This window comes from Bos javanicus, chromosome 7, assembly GCF_032452875.1.
Source record: "Bos javanicus breed banteng chromosome 7, ARS-OSU_banteng_1.0, whole genome shotgun sequence".
NCBI lineage: Eukaryota > Metazoa > Chordata > Mammalia > Artiodactyla > Bovidae > Bos > Bos javanicus.
The window spans coordinates 60,397,863-60,418,010 of NC_083874.1; the positions used below are offsets into that span (position 1 = coordinate 60,397,863).

Below are 20,148 nucleotides of genomic sequence, written 5' to 3' on the forward strand. Positions count from 1 at the left end.
TCTGCACTTTTAGGTTTACTCTCATCAAACTTGTACTTGCTACTTTTAGCTAAATGCCTTCTCTAATGTATCATTCGTCTTTTATTAGCTTCGTGCTCCCCCTTCTCATTTTCTATATCAATATGGAAATCATGTGTCCTTGTTCAGTAAGTTAACTTGCTATCATTATTTTGATAATGAAAGTGATAGATCTGGCCAGTAAGAACCCTTCAAGTGAGTCTTGTGTCCTTCCAACCCATACCCAACACTGGTTGAGATTTCTTCTCTGCCACAATAGTAAGTTCCAGGTTCATTTTGTACATTCTCTGCTCTAGCCCTGAAGTCAGACATTTCTCCAAGCAGCCATGTTTTTAGTATTTAAAAATCAAGACTGAGGTCTTAGTGCTCATTGTGACTGCAGTATCATGTCTTCTAGGCCCTCAGTGAACACAGCTGGCAAGTAAAGGAAACATTACATGGATACACACAAATACTAAACTCACAAAAGATAAAGGGTAAGGAACTGTCCCCAGTTAAAGAATGCTACACACACAAACCAAAGCAGATAAATGATCCTTTTGTTGGATCCATGACAGGACTCGGGGAAAAAAAAATTATGAAACATTAGGGTAACTGATGAAACTGAATAGACTGGCCTAGAAAACTGGGTCAATATTAAACATGTCTCATTTCTTAGGAACTCTACACTTAGGTGTAAAGGATCATGACTCTGTAATCTACTTTCAAATAGCTAAGTATATGTTAAAAGAGCAAAGGTACAAACAGAAGTGTAAATGGGGCAAAATGTTAACAACTGCTGAAGCTGTGTCAAGAGCATTCTGCTTTGAATAATATCAAGATAAATTACAAAATTAAAATGCTTAAAAGCACCTCATCAACCAAAGGACCATTAACACAGGGTAAAGCCTTGATTCAGCTCATTAAGATGATCTAGCATTAAATAAGCTCTGGCTTGTTAGTTTGAACAATGACTGTATTAATTATTTAGTAGACAAATGGGTAATTCCTTTCATCAATGAAAAGCAAGACACAATGAATCTGACCAACCTAAAATGTGTCTTGAGACAGTTGATTTCTCTAACAGCTCTGATATTGCTCAACATTTCCACTGTGTATCTGCACATCCTCAAAAGTGGCCTAATAGGTCATTTCAGAATAGAAAGCACTGAACAATATACCTTTTGATGACTGACTACAAAATGCATAGCATAGATTCAGGTCATGTTACACCTAATTCATTACTGTCTTAGGCAGTTTCAAAAGATGAGAGGTATACTGAAAGTCAGTAAATATATTCCAGAGAAGAGTGGAAGTTACCTGTTTTTGAGGTGGGAGGGAATCCCTAAAATGTTGTGAGCAACCATAATGTACTTATAGTCTCACTTCAAAGGGACCAGCACATCTCAGATTCATAAAATCATTGGTCACAGTTATCAATGTCTAAAATGTGACAAAGAGAAAATCTGAAAGACTGCTAAGTTTCAGTCTGGCTCAGAAAAAGGCAACTATCTCCCAGACTACCGACAAATTTTTAGGAGCTAAGCTGAAAACGTCTAGGACGCCCCTTTCCAAGGTTCATTCTAGTCAAGTTGCAAGAACGTAATACTGGTATCTCAGCAAATGTTAGAGAAAACTAGCTCAATGGCTTGGCTTCTAAAATCCTTTTGCTTGGTATTTTTATTACAATGGAATTAAGTTTATAAAGTATAGTTTGCTCAAAACACTGCAAGGACTAGTAGAAATAGGAAAAAATCTCTTAGTATTTGTTGATGGAAAATAGCAGCAAAAGCAACCCTCCAAAATTCCACTCGTAGGCCATAGGAGCATGAGCACAGCCATGTGGGAGGAGATAACCAGTCTCTCCCTTCATATATATTCTTTTTTATTTTCTTGTTATACCTTCCCAAAACAGAGACATTCAACAGTAGTTAGAATGGCCATCTCCCAACATTTAAAAAAACTGCACCCCCCAATGGGTGAACAAAGTAAAGAGTAGTAACCTAGAGTTCAGCTGAGTAAGCCACTGCGGAGCCTTAAGTGGTGAGGTCTTCCAATTTCAGAGTGATGTGTCTTCAACTTGTATCATCATTTTACTGGAAAAACATAATTTAATTTTGGTGAAATGAGATTCATCTCCCGACAGGATTAATAACAGCATTCACTGAATTTCACATTCTTCTTTCGTGAACTGTGAAGAAAATGAATGGTAGCTAGAAGATCAATGAGATTCCAACTCCAGCTGCAGATGGAACGACAATATACCAGGACAAAAACACCTATATTTTGATTTACAAAGCTAACAGCAGTTTTAAATCTGCAACTTAATTACAGACCAACTACACCACAACCTTTTCAAATGGCAAAAATACAAAAAAGTTAAGTGTTACAAAAATATTTCAGAAAAAGTGCATAGTCTAAGTGCATAGTAAATAAAAGCACTGAAAAATATCTTGCTAGAGGGAGTTCAGCTTGGAAAAGTTATTACCAAAGCTAAACATTTTTATTTTACACAAACTATACTCAAAAATAGCTTTATGAGACTGATTTCTGGCTAAAAGTATCAAAGGGTTTATTAGTCAAGAAACAAATACCTTAACCAACAGGGGTGGATAGAAAGAAAACAAAGAAGCTGCCTACCCCGAAGTTCATATTCATTAAGATTTCTGCAGTATGATGGTGCTAATATATCCTTTAATGGCAGAATGTGGTAATCACTGAATTAATTATTGCTAATGTAGTTTTCAAATTAAAAAAAAAAAAAAAGGAAGGAAACAAACCTGACACAATCTGACCAAACACATGTCAATTTACAATTTCAAGGTTATTTTTTACAAAATACCTACATTTACACAATAGGCGCCTGGCAGCATTTTCAGACAAAAGTTTTTAAATTTATTCTGACATGCTATAAATGAATAAATTACACTAACTTCCCTTGTGGCTCAGCTGGTAAAGAATCCGCCTGCAATTCGGGAGACCTGGGTTCAATCCCTGGGTTGGGAAGATCCCCTGGAGAAGGGAAAGGCTACCCACTCCAGTATTAAGGCCTGCAGAATTCCACGGATTGTGTCCATGGGGTTGCAAAGAGTTGGACACGACTGAGCAACTTTCACGCTACACTAAAGAATTAATCATAGAAAGCTTTTCTTTTTCTTGGGTCAGAAAAAGAGCCACAGTAAGACTGAGAGATAAACTGCAGATAATTTATAGAAATGGGTAGGGGCTGGGGAGGATCACCAATCACAAGAATCTCTCATGGTATGATGCTCTCCAAGATTAGGAGTCAATCTGCCCATCAACCAGGAATTTAAAGAATAGCTTCATTTTATAGATAAACCCTTTAACGCTTTCATTCTTATTCAAAATCAGTCCAGCGGTTAGTTTGAAGCTGCAGAAGTTACAATACCAAGTCCTGGCAGGTGCTGCAGCACGAGGTATTGTGTCTGCAGGTCATTAAAAAAAAGAAGAAAAATGAAAGAATGCCTTTCCGCTTCAGGGAAAAAAAATTTTTTTTAATAAAAAATTTGAGAGTTATGACAGTAAATCTAAAATGATTTCCAAAGGAATATTACGTAACAAATGGCTTGAAGTAGTCTATTAAAAAATTGGGGAGATTTTGATTTAGTGAGTCAGCAAGGCATTTTTTTGTTTTTTAAAAAATCTCATTTCCTTACAGAAACAGTTTATAGTTTTTAATGAATTTGTAAACAAAAAAGCTCCCATTTCAAAATAAAAACAAAATCCCAGATCATATAGATGTTTACAGTGATTACATTTATCTAAGCAACATACATACATGTTCAGTTGTAAGATGTTAACTAAATTTCTGTGACAAATATGCGCTTTTTTTTAATACCAAGAACATTATAGAGTTAATGCAGAGTCCTAAGGATAATCTAGTAGTCACTAAGTTTTTCTTAAAGTCTTCACTTTAGATGCTGTTATTTCTAGCACAGGTAAGCAGGCAGAGTCTTTCATATGCTCAAACACTGGAATCTTTGGTTGCTACCGTATCAGCTGGCTTGCAAACAAGAAGCCAACCATTTTAAGAATGTTTTAAGTGAACAACTTGCAAACCCCAGGGATGGATAAACCCTAAGAATGCACAATTGTGAGCAATTACAACCATCACAACTGTGGCTGAAGACTGTTCATGCCGTTCTTCTGAAATGAGATCTCAAAGCAGTATAGTTCAAAATAAAAGATTTTAACATAAAATTGGCATATGCACAATTTCTCCACCAATTTGTGTGTGTCAACCATTTAGTGAACTTTTCCACTTGAAAAAATGCAATAGAAAACTGACACCATGTTTCACTATCTCAGTTAATATTCACAATTACAGCGGCTACAACTCAGGACACAGCATCCATCACCAATGCTGCCCAGAGCCAGTTTATACTGAAATTAAGTTCTTTACACCAAGTAAATGGTTGTCCACAACCACTGGCTAGTGTACATATGAACTAAAATTTCTAGATTTGGGGAGAAACAAATGCTGCTCCGATCATCTGCTCTGCTTCTTCTGTTCCTTGATTCATGCTTAGAAACCTATTAAAAAAAAAAAAATCAAAACAGAAAAACAGGTTAAAATTCAAGTAAATTTTCTTAACCATACCCAAAGTAGGGAAATAATTACTTTAGAATGATACTCATGCTATTTTCATCTATTTGAAAATCACCAGGTCAGCCCAACTGTTTAAGAAAACAGCAAACTTCTGTTCGGGATGCCTCTAGGCAGGAGTAGTATACAGTGAATTAAAGCCTTCAGTCCAGCATACAATCCTCAAGATGGAGAATTAGTGTTAATTCCAATAAGCCTATTCACTTTACTTCTGTATTTCTAGTACCTAGAATACATTATATGTGTTTGTCAAGTAAAAAAAAAAAAAAGATTGCTCTATCAACTAGAAAATATAGTTTTAATCACACTATGAGCAAGAACTTTTCTGTATGTTATTTCTTTTACGAATGAGGGACAATAGGCTTTAATAACAAATGTATTAAAGGCACAATTATCTGAGTTATTTCACTGAACACAAATCTGGTAATAAGTATAAACCATATACTTATTACCATAGAACCACAGACTTTAAAAATTCTTTATCAGTTATATTAAAAACACTAATTTTTACCACTGATTTGATGTGTAAATGAGTGAGGCCTTCTGGCTTTACTTCAAGCCTCCCCACTCTGTAAATATACCACTCCTGTTTCACAAATTAGACCTTAGGGCTACTACATACAGGTAGGCTTGAATAGGAGGAGGCTTCAGGTATATAATTGCCATGTTCTACCTACAGCTGAAGAGAATCAGAGCAAATATGTCTACCTCTAATGCCTATAAGCTTTATCTGTAGTTAAAAGGAATATACTGTCTCTCAGCATCAGGAATATCCTATCAGCACCTTCTCTCACCTAGAGGCATCAATGTCCTCTTGGTCCAATCCCTCCTCTTAAAGCCAATAAATATATATATCATTCGAGCTTACTCCATTGACTTACTTTTCCTCAGCACAAATTGTTTTGCCAATCATAAGCTGCTTTTTTTTTTGGTACTTCAACATTTTTAGGACCATCTCCGACAGGTTTTGTGCGATAAATGAAACAGTTCTGTAATTTTTTCTGCATGTATGTCTTTGTTTTTTCATTTAAGGGCAGAAACTCATCTTTATTCACCTAAAAACTAGATTGTGACAAGCTCTGAAGACAAAGATGTGACTACTTCTCCATCTCTGCATAATGCCTAACAACAAAATAGGTGTGAAAATAGGCCTTTGCCACCCATCCTAGTACTAAGTTCACAAAGTAAATGCTAAAAATCAAAGATAAAACTTTCTGAAAATGTAGTTTATCACAACAAATACCACCTTGCTGATGCATATTAAGCAGGATTAGCAGTAAAACCACAAAAAGGCTGTCAGATCAAACCTGAATTTAAACAAATTCTGACCATAAGTTTTAACTTAGTTTCAATGTTAAAATACAGAATATTTTGAAGCAAATTGAAACTATGGGTTAGCTAAATAGCAATAAGACTTATCCTGATGAGTACCTGATGGTTTCAAGTCTTGCAATTATTTTTTTTGAAATTATTGAAAAATACAGTAAAAATGTTTTCACAGCCACTAAGATTGTTGGGTCTTCATTTACCATAGCTTCTTACATGATTATATTACAGATAATTTAATTACCAGTGTCCCCTTAACTTTTCAAAAGTTCACTGTATGCCACTTGATATAGGAAAGACCTACATTAGTACCTATTTTAACTAACCAGAAGAAATTCAAAGGTATTTTGCTTTTCCAAAAAAAAAAAAAAAAAAAAGGCAAAATCAAAATACCGCTCAGTGTTTCTCAGCAGATCTAGACGTAGTATGCACCTTGAGTATTAAGAATGGCACCACCAAGTTCTTTCCCTGGGAACTGCTCTCAGCCCTTAAGTTAACACAGCTCTGAACTGTGTCAGCTAGCATCTAAGCATTATCTCAATGTATCAGCAACATGTATCCTAAGGTAACTGTTTTTTCACTTTATGCCACTGTAGCTTTGGAAAAGTTTTAAGAACACCCTACTTTCAGGTAGAGGGCAAACCTGTACTATGCTGAATATCCAAACAGCTTTAAAATAAAAACCACTAACAAACTAAAAAGAAAACATAAGTTACATCATCAGTCAAAATATTAGAAAACTCTTTTGTCTTTAATAAGGGTAAGAATTATATCTGTTCATCTTTTTAATCTTATATTTGAAGAACTTCTGGGTTAATTAATGATTACAATTATTTAGGGACTGGTTAAAGGCTGGCCTAATAATATTCCTGGTAGAAGAGAGGAGTCAAATCCAGATTCAACTCTTCAGACGGGCCAATGGTAGGATGTTCCACCCAGAGATCAATGTTTCTCCGGTGAAATCGTCCTAAAATGTTAGAGATGTCTGTTTAGGAAACATCTCAATAGGAGCATTCAGCAGGTGTTCAATCTTCAGTCTTCAAGTATTCTTTTCCCCAGTGCGCACTAGTCCTCGGTTTGTCTTGTGGTTGTTTAGGTGGTGTCTCCTGGCTTCTAAAAGTCCAAAACCCATCTTCATCACAACAGTTAAAATAAGGACTGAATCCATTTGTTCCTAAAAAAAAAAAGAAGAGGAGGGAAAAGTTAAAACAAGGCTGGAGAACTAATGTGACAAGTTCAGGAGTTAATAGCTATATTTAAGATTTAACAAATCTGCAAAAGGAGAAAAAAATGCTCATTTGTAATTAACCAGGAGATTCTATCCCTCAGTCTGATATCTGCAAAGTATACATTTGATCCTATTTGTAAATTAACTTCATATTAACCTTTGTTTTTCAATAGAATCACAAACTAGTTTAAAGAGATATTTATCTAATAGTAAGGCCAGGAAGTTTATGATGAGCTTTTAAAATTTAGAATTCCTTAATAAGATAATACTTTTAAAAATTAATTGACAAAAAAATTGACTATAATAATGAATGCCATTTATATTAATTAACTTTTTCCCTTTTCCTATAACACGCTTGTGCAGTTTTTTTGTTTGTGCACAATCAGAATCAAGCTTGGAGAATTCTGAATCAGACTGACAGTATAAAAGTTAAAAACAAAAACCAAAACTTCAAAGAAAGAAGAGCTACAATAATTCTTCCTTTTCCACAGAAACTAAAAAATGTATTCAGTTGGGAAAGATAAGGGAAACATTTTTATCACTACAAACAAAATAGATGACAACTTAGTATAGAGTTGTCATCATCCTTACACTGCATTTTAAGACTGATGATCTGATTTCTTGTCTTTTCTTTTATGCAATTAATTCTGCTACAGATTTTGAAGGATGTGAATTTTAAAATACCTGTTACAACTGATTCCTTCCCCAATTGGTAGATGGTCTGCATTATACACCACTGAGTCGGCAGCACTGTGCTCTTCTAGGTCTTCTGACTGTTGTTCTAGGTCTTCTGTTGTTTCCAATCTGACAAGTTGAAAAGTTTGATAGGTCCAGCAAGCCTTAGAGATGTGGGCTTTAGATCATGTCAAATCAACTCTTAAGCAATCATCTTCATTTCCTGTTGGGTTATTTGGTTCTCTTTTCTCCAGCTTTATTGTCCGCGGTGAAAAAACACCTGATAAAAATTTCAGCAGCAGCTGAAACAGATGCAGCTCCCTGCCACTCCTTTGGATTGAGAGTATTCAGAGCAAAGCAGTCTCTCCAGATATTTCAAGGTCTTCCCCTGTGATCTGGTTTACGTTGCTGAATGACCAGCCACGTTCCTAGCAGCAATTGGTGAAGCCAGAAAAAGTTAAACTGGACATAAATGTTAAGTGAAGCCCAGTAAATACTGGAAGATAATTCAAGGAAGATCATGGAGATGGAAAAATTATATCTAATCTATTAAATGCCAACAATTTGACATCCATTTACACTATGATACAGTTATGCTTAGTAGCCAGTGGAATAGTAAACAGATGGGTTAAGATGATGAGAGTATTAGAATTCTGAGAGGATCCACCTTTGGCTTCACTACCTTCTGAAATCTTCCCCATCTCTGCCCTATACTAAAGAAACAGTGAACTTAGGTGAATTCTGAATGTCCTAAAAATATTTCTTTCCTTTACTATGTCTTGCTACTGCTGCTGCTAAGTCACTGCAGTCGTGTCCGATTCTGTGCGACCCCACAGACGGCAGCCCACCTGGCTCCCCCGTCCCTGGGATTCTCCAGGCAAGGACACTGGAGTGGGTTGCCATTTACTATGTCTTAAATGTCCTTAAAAGCACCTTCCCTATAATCAATACAGTTGAAGAAAAGGGAGTGGAAATGCATTTGGAACTGTACCAGATGTAAATCTTTTCCTCTTTAATGTGTATAAAAACAGTAATTGTAGTCTTGTGGCACCTGAGCACTTAAAAACAGTAGCGATCACAGTCAGCTTTACAGGAGATGCTTTGTTTCTTAGTCTTTTGATGGCCTTTGCCATGGAGTATTTCAAAAGATCTTTTCTTTACAAAAGTAAATAGAAGTCTACTACACATAGGAAGTCCATCTTAGCTAAGTCAGACTTTCAAGTCTTTGCACATTCCTAGTCAACTACTAAAACAAGTTATAGCTTTTGATGGAAGAAATACTAGATGTGGATTTTTCCAATATTATTATATAAAACCTATTAGTAAAAGCTACTATTTGGGGGATTCCCCCTCCCCCAGGAATGCATGTGCCTGCAATACAGAGATTTACCTAAAAACGTACAGTAGGGAATCCTAAAAGAAGAGATGCCTTCAAACACCTTTATTACTTACAAACTCCAGGCTTCACAGGGGATTTCTTACTGGATGACCCAGATAACGGAGTTGTGGGTAGAGATTACTTAAGGGAATAGATTCTCCATTTCATGCCACCTTCAAATGTGCTATGCTTTCATGGCTTTATATATGGATGGGTTTGTGTAAGATTTGGTTAGTGCACTACATTTTATATACCAAATAAAACAAGTTTAAGAATTTGTTCTTAGTAGTCTGTGGTGGTATGTGGTATGTTTTATGAAACATCCATGTTTGTGTGGTATTTGTATAACCCCAGTGTCTAAGAGTGCTATGAAACTTGTACAAGATTTTAAGTTGCTTTTATGAAAAATGGCTACCATACAAAATAAGGATCAAACTTCAGTTTAATTACAATTTTTTTTCCAAGGAAACATACTAACTCAGCGGATCCAACTTCTCATCTTTTAGACCTGGATAAGGCAGGACAAAAATTCTGCTTGTTTATTGAGTAAGAGACACAGTAAACTAACAACGAAACTAGCTCAAAATAAGGTTATTCTTTCTGAAGGCTGCTGAATGCCTGAAGTAAGATGTTCTAGGTCAGGTAAGATTTCAATCTAATTTTAGTTCTAGAAACTGCAACTTGTGATCATCCTATTACCCCAGCTAGCTTTAGGCAAAAATTTGTTTCATTTTGTAGAAAAAGCACAAATATACTGTAGGTGTCAGGTCCTCAGTTTAGAGAGTCTCTGTGGTCTTACCTAAATGGCAGAACTACTTCTTAGCAATACTAGCTAGCTACCTACCTCATTAAGAAATTGTTGACACTATGATTAGAAAGGGACAATTAAATCCCAACTATGATGCAGAGGCAGAGCACTGGACAAGCATTAGTGTTTGCCATCTCTAAGAACTCCCACTACATCAAACATTCAACTCCAGATCCTTCCCAAATACAGAAACATGAAAGTGAACGACCTCAACTTCATTCTAATAGATGAGCTGCTGGGATGAGGATGACATCAGTTAACTATACTACTTGAACAGTATCCTCAGATTAGAGCCTGTTTTTATATTACAAAATTTTTAAAATTCAACACTAATAACACGGACCAAAAAGATCAAGTTCAGACTAGAGCAGTCATTCAGAAATTACATAATTAGAAACAACAACAACAAAACAACCCCAAACAAACCTTACCCACCCACTACACTTTTAGGAAGTAGGCAGGTATCAGGAGTTAAGGCCCAGAAAGGGGAAAAGAAAAACAGACAAAAAACACAGGAATTGAACTGTGTGGCAACAGTGATAAGAAATGGTACTGTGTCCTAACAGTTCTACTCCTTACAGATACTAAGAATGCCAGAGAGAGAAGGGACTAGACTAGCAGCCAAGTGGCATTCGCCCCAGTTTTCCTTTTTTTCCAATTTGCAAGGAGTTAACTGCAGAATTCAGTTCTACAGTAGACCCCCTTTAGATCTTGAATATTTGTACAATTTAAAAAACTGAAGCCCTAAGGAAAAAAATCATTTTAAGAACACGTTGGTAAATAGCAACTAAAAGCAAAAGAGATTTATTTTTGTGATGAGAAAGGATGTGTCGAGCTTTTCAGTTATTTGAGCATTTAAGAGAGTAAATGAGGTGCTCTGCAACTGAGAAGACAGACACTCCGGGGGCAATGCCAGACTCTACCCTTGAAATTAGATCATGTTCTCAATGTTCCATTTTAAATGCTAAAGCATTAACATGCAGAAAATTCTTAACACTGTTAGTTGAAAAGTCAAAATACCATGGCTAACCAGATTCATTATTAAAAATCAACAAGTGTTAGGTCTAGGATTTTGGATTGATTGATTATACCATATTCCCAACACCGAATGTTTATTTTGGAAAGGGTTAATGAATGAGTAAAAAAGATGCAATTGTTAAAAAATGACCCAAAATCCCAAGAGAAATGATATAATATACACACATATATGTATATACAAATACATATACATATATATATGAACAAGGACATTTGGGTTTAAAGTTAGTAGTCAAATTTTCCAAGGACGTCTTTTTTTAACAACAAAGAGCCAAATTTTTATGTATTTTAAAACCACCTCCTCGATCTAACACTGTTAGAAATGGATGAATTACCCAATTTTGTGTTTAATTTTTTTCCCTGTAACGTCACTTGGTTCTTGGCTACTAACCTTTCATGTTACTCTTGGTTTTGTCAGTTTGCTTGCCTGTGGGGGTTTGGGCCTGCTGACCCTGCCCACTTGAAGAGGCTGCCTGCTGTGCTGCTTTCTGCTTTAACATTGTCCAATCAAATGTGTAGTCATATTGGTGATTCAGGGTCCTAGAAAATATAAAATTATATGTTAATCCATTAACAACAAGGTCCAATTTAAATGCTCTACTGAACTTTCAAAATAGTGAGAGCATTTTTTTTTTCTTTTGTGGTAGCTCCTATAAGATTTCTTTCCCTATAGTTGACTTCCTTTTTGGTTAATTAATTCTACTTTTTACGCATTATGATTGGAGGGAAATGTCACCACTTTGGTCTGCTGTATTCAAGAATAATTAAATCCTCTCCCTTTTCAAAAAGAAGCTGCCTTTGAACTTTTTTGAAAGGAGCAGGAGAGTGGGAATGAAGGGCAGCATGAGGGAACTCCCCAATGGTCCAGTGGTTAGGGTTCTGTGCTTCCACTGCCAAGGGCAGTTCCACCCCTGGTTGGGAACTAAGATCCCAGAAGCTGCTCTGTGCGGCCAAAAAAAACAGGAGGACGGCAGCATGAACAACAAAAATACTGAGTCAAGCTATCAGTTATCTGGGGGAATATTTATAACAAGATGGTATCCCCTGAAGACAAATCAGAGTAGACATGGAACTGTTAAAGTTTGAGAGAGAGATGTCTATGCTGACTTTGTCTATGCAAGACTTTTGTAGGATTACAGCATTATCCCTAATTCGTCTCTTCCAACTAAGATTTTTGAGTCACATGTACTTTATTTTTCCCTTTTGTTCAAGACCAATTATGGGTTGTTTACCTAGGGACCCGAGAGTTTGGGCCTACCTCTACAGTATCATAAACTTTGTCTGATATTTTAATTGTTATTCATTTTGGCATTAAACAGGATTCTCTACCAAGTTGGAGAGTCCCCAGTTCCAACAACAGTTACTTGTATCTAATACTTACATTCTACTTTGAGCATGATTCAATGGTTTCTCCATCCGAAACTACAACACTTCAAGGACATTTGGAAATAGAAAAATGTCAAACTCAGTTCCTTAACATTTCATTAATATTGGTTAAATCCACTTTTATCTGCTACTTGTCAGAACAGGTACATTGGGTGGATTGAACTAATTTCCCTCACCGGAGTTTATAGTCTTAAAACTGACCTGAAAAGAATGCGGAATAGCTGCCTCAGGTACATGTAATCCGGGGCTTCCTCAAAGCGCAGCCCACGACAATAGTTTAAGTACATGGCAAATTCTGCAGGAAATCCCTGTAAGTTCAAGAGTTAAAACATAAAATTAAAAACAATTATATGACTTGTTATCCACATGAATTTAACAGAATTTCATCATCCAGACCACCTTATGTGTAGTATCTTTTAGTACTGGTAAAGGAAATGTTTATCCTTTTCTTACAGTATCAGGTTCTTAAATAATTTAGATATCACACTTCTTAACCTATTAGTTTATCAATATCCAGTAACTGGATGGCAACAAAGAATAACTAAAATGAGGCCTGTAATGTTCTCTTTGCCAGAACAGGACAATGAATGGGTACTCTTTCTCCATTCTGAAATTACTTTTAAAAATAGTAGTACAGACCTATATTAAGAGAGAAGTAAAACCACCAAGAGTGCAATCAATCATACAGAGCAATCAAAATTATGATACAGATCAATCCAATGCTTCATCCTATGAATAAACTGGGTTTATATATTTTTTCCTGTAACTGTTATCATATTGCACATATACATATTCTCTTTTCCATCAAAAGAAATCCATTAAAACATTCTTCTATATTATTTCCAACCTCCCCATGAACTATTTAGAAGTTCATGGCTGGATATTATTTGACCTACTGAACATATCCTAATTAACCTGTTCCCTATAATTGGACATTTGGAGGATTCCAGTTTTTCTCTATTATACTAATAAGTACATCTATGGATATAAATTTTTTCCATGTTCGGTTTCTCAGCAAAGATTCTCAAAGATGTATATAAACATTTTTTAAGGCTATAGATATTAGTCACCAAAAGGATTTTGCCATTAGGAATGTAGAAATGCAAACTATTAAAACAAAAACTCCCAAGTCTCTTCCCCTTGAGTAAATGTGAATATGAAGGGCGATGAGTTACAGAGGCAGTCTCTTCCCACAACCTTATGGTTTTGAGAAATTTCTCATATACAGAAGGTAGGATAGAATGTGTATACCTATAACATTTAGTTTTATTGATTATACCGATAGAAACAAATTTAATTTTTACAAAGTACTTTTATGTTATTTCATTTTTTGGTGGACAGTTTTTAAAAATCTTGTAACAGGGCTTTTCACTTTTTAACATACATTCACAGTCTGTATTAATAGTGTTCCACATTTATCATATGAACTTGCTTTTACAAAAGAAAACTACCAACGTAAGTGTTACCTGGTAAGTTATTTGGGTGAAATGTAACATAATGACTATTTTACTCATTAGCCTAAAATTTATTTCATAATTTAAAACAAAGACTCTCAGAAAGGGTCTTATTTTCTCAACCCATCCCCTCCATTCCTGCAGATATGCAGAAAAGGTGAAAGCCAATTTGTAGGTGGGGAGAGACATAAAGACATCACCATTTTATACCCTTCCACAAAATACTATTTCAACTCATGCTGATTTCTCCCTTCTACCAGACAAATATATAATTATACATTGTTTCCTAATTATTTTAGGTATGCAACTGTCACAAAGATGACCATGTGGTCTTCTTTCTATGGAAGAGACATCATGATACAAGTATCTTTCTATTCTCAACTAACATGCTTCTGTCTATAATGTTTGAGATTTCAGAGAAATGAGCCTGATTAAAACTACCATCTATATACTACTGGACATGTCTTATTTTTGGATTGTTCTAACCTGCTTGCCTTTGTTTCTCTAACGCCTCAATATGCCAATTGTGGATATTCTTTCTTCTCTGGCACCAGCTTAGGAATAAGAAGAATATTTCTTAATTGAATTTTCTCACAGATCGGTGAGGTTCTATTAGGTAAATTTACCTGCTCTCTTATTTTTCCTCTAATTTAAAATGGATCATAGCATGTAAACCAGAAACAATTATTTAAAATGACTCATATGTTCAAGTCATTCTTAAAGATACCAAGAATCAACTAAAAGTAAAGTTAAAACAGTAACAGCTACTCAGTAGGAAGTTTAAGTTCTGAGGCTGGGAAATAAACTGTTCCTTTTTGGTTTTGGATCATTTATATTTTTAAACAAATCATCAGTGTACACTTACCTTACATAAAACTTCAACGGGTGTGGACATCTTCTTTTCGCTAATTTTTTCATATTTTTGCTTTTTTGTTGCAGCCTGTGGAGAATAAGAATCAAACCACACAGACATACTCAATATTATGAAAGATTCTTTTAGTATAACATATTACACGTAAAAGTAAACTTGAGATTCAAGAGGAATCATAACCTAGGGAAAAGAGGAATGAAAGCATAATACATTTAAAACTTTCCCCCTAAGCTGTTAACTTTTCATATGACTTTCTGCTTCAAGAATGTTTTTAGCTAATAGCAAAGAGTGAGTCTAACAGGAACATCAAAATGTATGATTTAAGTAAAAATAGTGAAGTCGCTCAGCTGTGTCCGACTCTTTGCAACCCCGTGGACTGTAGCCTACCAGGCTCCTCCGTCCCTGGGATTTTCCAGGCAACAGTACTGGGAGTGAGTGGATTGCCATTTCCTTCTCCAGGGGATCTTCCCAACCCAGGGATCGAACCCGGGTCTCCTGCATTGTAGACAGACGCTTTACTGTCTGAGCCACCAGGATAGGGGTTAAGTAAAAATAGGTGGAGTCAAATTTTAAATTAGATTTCTTAACCCATATTCAGCAAGGGCAAAGGTATAAGCAGATCAATACCAAATAAATATGCCCATCATTTAGTTAACATTCACAACTGTTGTTACTTTTCCAGTGTAAAAATATTCACATTGAATAAAGCTACCCATACAACACCAAACAATGTGTCAAGTTTACAGGTACTCAATAAATATACAGACTATTTACCTTGAAAGAACCAATAAAGTACCTAAATAGTCATTAAATTCTTGAACACAGTAATTTATCATTAATTTACGAATACAAAAGTAATGGCAAAACTCCTAATTAATGGAAACAAGTAAAATGTTAGGACAATTAAATAATATAGAATTACTGGATAAACTAGTTCTACTGTACATAAAAGTAGACATTTTCAACATAATGGCAACACACTAAAATAAAAAGCAGGCAATTTGAATCTGGTTTACCTTTAGTCCTTGCCATGGCAGGCTGGTTCTATTAAAATACATCAAAACATATCCTAATGATTCCATGTCATCTCGGCGACTAGAAAAGAAAATGTAAATTTATAAGCTGAAGTTATTATGAAGAACATGTGAAAGAAAGCCAGGTATACAAGGAGAAATATTCCCAAGCAAGGAAAGAGAATAATTTGGTATCATGAGCAAGTAATTTTTAAAAGTTCCTAATGGGTTACTTCTAAACAAAATTTTCTCATAGAATCCAAAATTATAAAATCCAACATGATCCTGCAACTTAACTTTTACAGAGAAAAAAGAATTTAGCTAAATAACTTTCTTCTCATGAAGTTCCCTAACCTGGAAGTGTATAATTTGTCATTTCTATGCTTATTTTAAAGGGCAAAAAGAAAAAGCATTGACAAAAGATGAAAGCAGAAGAAAAACTAGAATTCAAGTCAAAAAACAGAAAGAGCACAGAAATTATGACCATGTTTAAACCAAATCCTTTATGTAGGGGTGGAAGAGGAGAACAGAGGGTGGTCCACCAATGAAATTTTGATTCATTAGTTATTATATAATATTTTCCATATAAAAATAACCAATACATTCTTTCCCCAAACTCAGCTTGCATCACTAATATATAAAAAGCACAAGATCACCATTAAGGAAAAAGTATTGTTTTTAGCTGCAAAAATAAAGCTGCCTTTACACGTCTAACTTCCAAGGTGCAATATTTCCTGCCCAAGACACAAGTTACAACAAAGAAAACAAAAAGGCCTCATTTAATTGGCTTCTCTGCACTGTCTAAAGAAGCAGGTTAAAGGATTAATAAGTGTCTTTCAAATCTTCAGCCAAGAGACATCTTTAGATATTGTAAGAAACTAATTAAAATATTTCAAAAACCCATCAATGGCTTTTGCTATAGATTTGATAAATGCATTCATTACAAACTCACCTTTGTTCAATACCAAGATGTGCATTGATGCTAGCATACCGAGCAGTGCCAGTGAGATTTTTATCTTCTCTGTATGGTATGTGTTGCCTTGTCCTGTTGTCTCTGTACTTTTTGGCCAAACCAAAATCAATAAGGAATAACTTTAAAAGAAAATAAAGAGACATTAGATTCCCAAGCTTACTCAGTCAAACTGCTTATTTATTAAATGGCATTTATTCTATTTTTTTCAACTATATCAAAATAAAGCATTGTAAGCAGAACAGATAATGAACAAACTTAACATTCCAATAAGCTTTTACTATACCTCATCAATAAATCAGGTTTTAAAAAAATACAGTTACATCAAGCAGTTGATCCCTGTCAGCTGAACAATTTCACAGGCATAGCTCATTATACATTCAGAAGCCTGTCTCTGGAACCTCCAATGTAGTGGAGAAATGTACACGTGCTCGATAGCAGAGTTGCTGACAAGTGTGCTGTGTGCCATAATGAAGCCTGACATCCTGTTACTAGTGGTAAACAAGCAGGGGGGTAAAAAAAAAAAAAAAAAAACTAGACATAAGCCACCTGGAACTCTTCCATTCTACAAAGGCCACTCTTTAGTATGCCAACAGAATGCTCATTATCTGAAATAAGACAACTCTGAAAGTTTGATATTGACAACAAAACCAGAATTTTTATTTATAATAAATGAGTACTTTAAAACAAGCATACATTTCATTTTATTCCCAAATGACATTTACACATGTGATCAGCTTAAGCTTCTGGAAAATATAACAAGTTGATCTATTACTTAAGTCAAGGTGGCTTACAATTAGCAGCTTAAATGAGCTAACTAAAAACCAAAGTATTAATAGTATTTCAAAACAAAATAACATTTAGTGCTGTTCTGTTTATATGATACACAGGGAATAAGATGCTCATTTATAATGTAGCTATTTTTAGAAATAATTCAGGTTTATTCTCCATGATTAAAACTTTTATAAGAAGAACAAAAAAAAGCAGAAGTATTTTTAGGGGAAAAAACCCAAAATATGTTCATATTTACCTACCTTCTAAAGCAAAATAATCTTAACTAAAAACTTTATTTAGCCTTTACCATAAAATCACTTATTTAAAGTTATGCCTACAAAATTTATTAAGCAAAGCAGATCTATGTGCTCTTATACTATGTGGCCCTACACTATTCTTTTCTAGTTATACCTCAATTTGGTACTTTTTCTTCCTATTAGGCTGACACTGGGCCCCTTCTGCTACAGTTTACAGTGTTGGATGTACTGGGAAACATGATCACCTAGTCTGTTAGGGTCTGCCTCAAAATATAAATAAAGCAAGTTACTGATTTAAGTGGAAAAGATACCACCAAGTGCTTCTTTTAGAAAGATGAAAATACTTATTGCAGGCAGGCACTACAATCTAGCCTCAGTTAGACACTGGGTAGTGAGATTTGTGCTTCTGTAACCATGTTAACATTGAAATACTTATTTTCATCTAGTCTATTACAAAGAATAAAGATTAAATTATTAAATACAGATTTAATAATGAAAGTTCTTTAGTATGATTAAATGACTGAACAACTGAGTTACTATAAAATAGGAACAGAGAAATCAATGCTATAAATCGCTAAGAGAAATAAGAGACTTAAAAGTATGAGCTTTAAGTTTCTTTTGATATGAAAACTGGCTCAGTACTCAAATATTAAAATGAGCAATATATACGTCTGGTAAGCAAAACAGAATCCATGACTAAGTTCTACAGATTCACACTGAAAAGAAAACAAAGGAAAAACAAACACAAAAGGACACCCACTTTCACAGCATTTAAAAACTATCTCTAAGAATTATGTGAGTTATGAAAAAAAGTGATTGGGACAGATTTTCTTCTAAGGACTATCTTCTGAGATTGCTTTCTTTAGTACTCCAAAATAGAGGAGAAAACAATAGACAACTCTGAGAGGGTTAAGTCTGCCAGTTACATTCATGTCTAGATTCAACAGCTTCATGTGCAACTCAATAACCACTTCTTAACAACTAGAAGACTCTGAGAGTTCTTTCCTTCCACAACTCTAAAGGACAAAATCTAATTTATCAAGGAAACAAAAATGAAACACTATCTTCTTAAGTATCTGAGTCTCAGTATCAAAGTAAAAAATTACAAAGCAAATGAATTTAAAATTTTCTCCTCCTATAAAAACTGAAAATAAGTCAGGGAAAGTAATGTCACTGATAAACAGGTATTCCATTTGAAGAGCAAAACAACTGAAAACTACTTAAAATTTTAAGTTTAAATCTCTTTATAGTTCATTATCTAATGGTACCTATTCATGCATGCTTCTTTAGCAGCTCTCCATGCATCAAATTTAAAATGAATAAAAACATACATAAATGGGAACTGTTTACATGAAACCATGTGATACCAAGGATATAACCAAAATAGCCGCAGATATGTAAAACCAAACAAGGAAAAGTCAATATCCAATGTCATAAAGTAATGTATTTTTATAGGTTTGCATATACAAAGGAGACGACATCTAAACTCTTTGGTGGGCAAGCTGCCTTTCTGTGGATTTTTAAACTACATGTTCAAAAATTTGTGCCTGTTTTAAAGAAAGCAGCATATTCTTCAAAGGCATGTGGAAATGAGTTAATGTTGGGTATAATGGGATAACTCATTCAGCAGAGGTGTATTTTCTTCAGAAATACTAATGCCAATTTCAGGTATTGGTATTTCAACCATTTTTCTCTTCACCAGCAGTCATATTTCCTTGCCCTTTCAAGAATTCACAGGAATACTTTTCCTTACAACCCAGAAAACCTATAAGTAATTATGCTGTAAAGTATGAGTAAAATGTGTGAATGTATATGGATAAGAAAAAATAGGGCAGTAAAGTTGCCTTACAATGTACCTAATTACCCCCCATTCTCTCTCTGCCCAGTCAAGATCTAGTTACCACAGTTGGTTATTTCTTTGTCTGTGAATAATAATAAAATCTAATTTCTAAAACCTTTTTAACAGCAGGAGAACATAGTTCCTGATATAAAGCTGGGCAGTTTGGAGAAGGATTAAATGATAGCCCAGATGATACATGTGGTTTAATAAAGAAATTACAAAGTATGCTCACATATCAAATGCAAATTTTTTCCTTTTTTGATACTTATGTCAACACTTACTTCTCAGTGTATACTACTGATAAAGATTCATTCATTCAGGAGCTTCAAAAATTAAGTACCTAGGTGGTGCTGATTTTTTTAAAATTTATTTTCCCTTGTTTATCTGAAAATTCATACAGTAAATAAAGCCAGCTTCTCAATAGTAAATGAAGACTAAGTGAAAAATTTCCTTACATTAAAAAAAAAATTTAGAAATATTGAGTGTTTTATCTAGCCTGCCAAACA

General features: G+C 34.7%; 1 protein-coding gene across 13 annotated transcripts in view; it reads right to left on the minus strand.

Annotated features, from left to right (window-relative positions):
* Positions 1–1,865: 1,865 nt before the first annotated feature.
* The window catches only part of CSNK1A1 (casein kinase 1 alpha 1), a 49,600-nt gene continuing 31,317 nt past the window's right edge, over positions 1,866–20,148 (minus strand). For 2 of the 13 annotated variants that reach the window (XM_061424001.1, XM_061423996.1), the window contains 6 exons: positions 16,754–16,893; positions 15,805–15,883; positions 14,783–14,857; positions 12,665–12,771; positions 11,505–11,617; positions 1,866–4,551 (listed from right to left, as the gene is read on the minus strand). In XM_061424001.1, coding sequence (XP_061279985.1) covers positions 4,544–4,551; positions 11,505–11,617; positions 12,665–12,771; positions 14,783–14,857; positions 15,805–15,883; positions 16,754–16,893 — 522 coding nt within the window. In that variant the 3' untranslated portion in view covers positions 1,866–4,543. The other 11 variants (XM_061423999.1, XM_061423993.1, XM_061423989.1 and 8 more) reach the window with 7 other exon arrangements.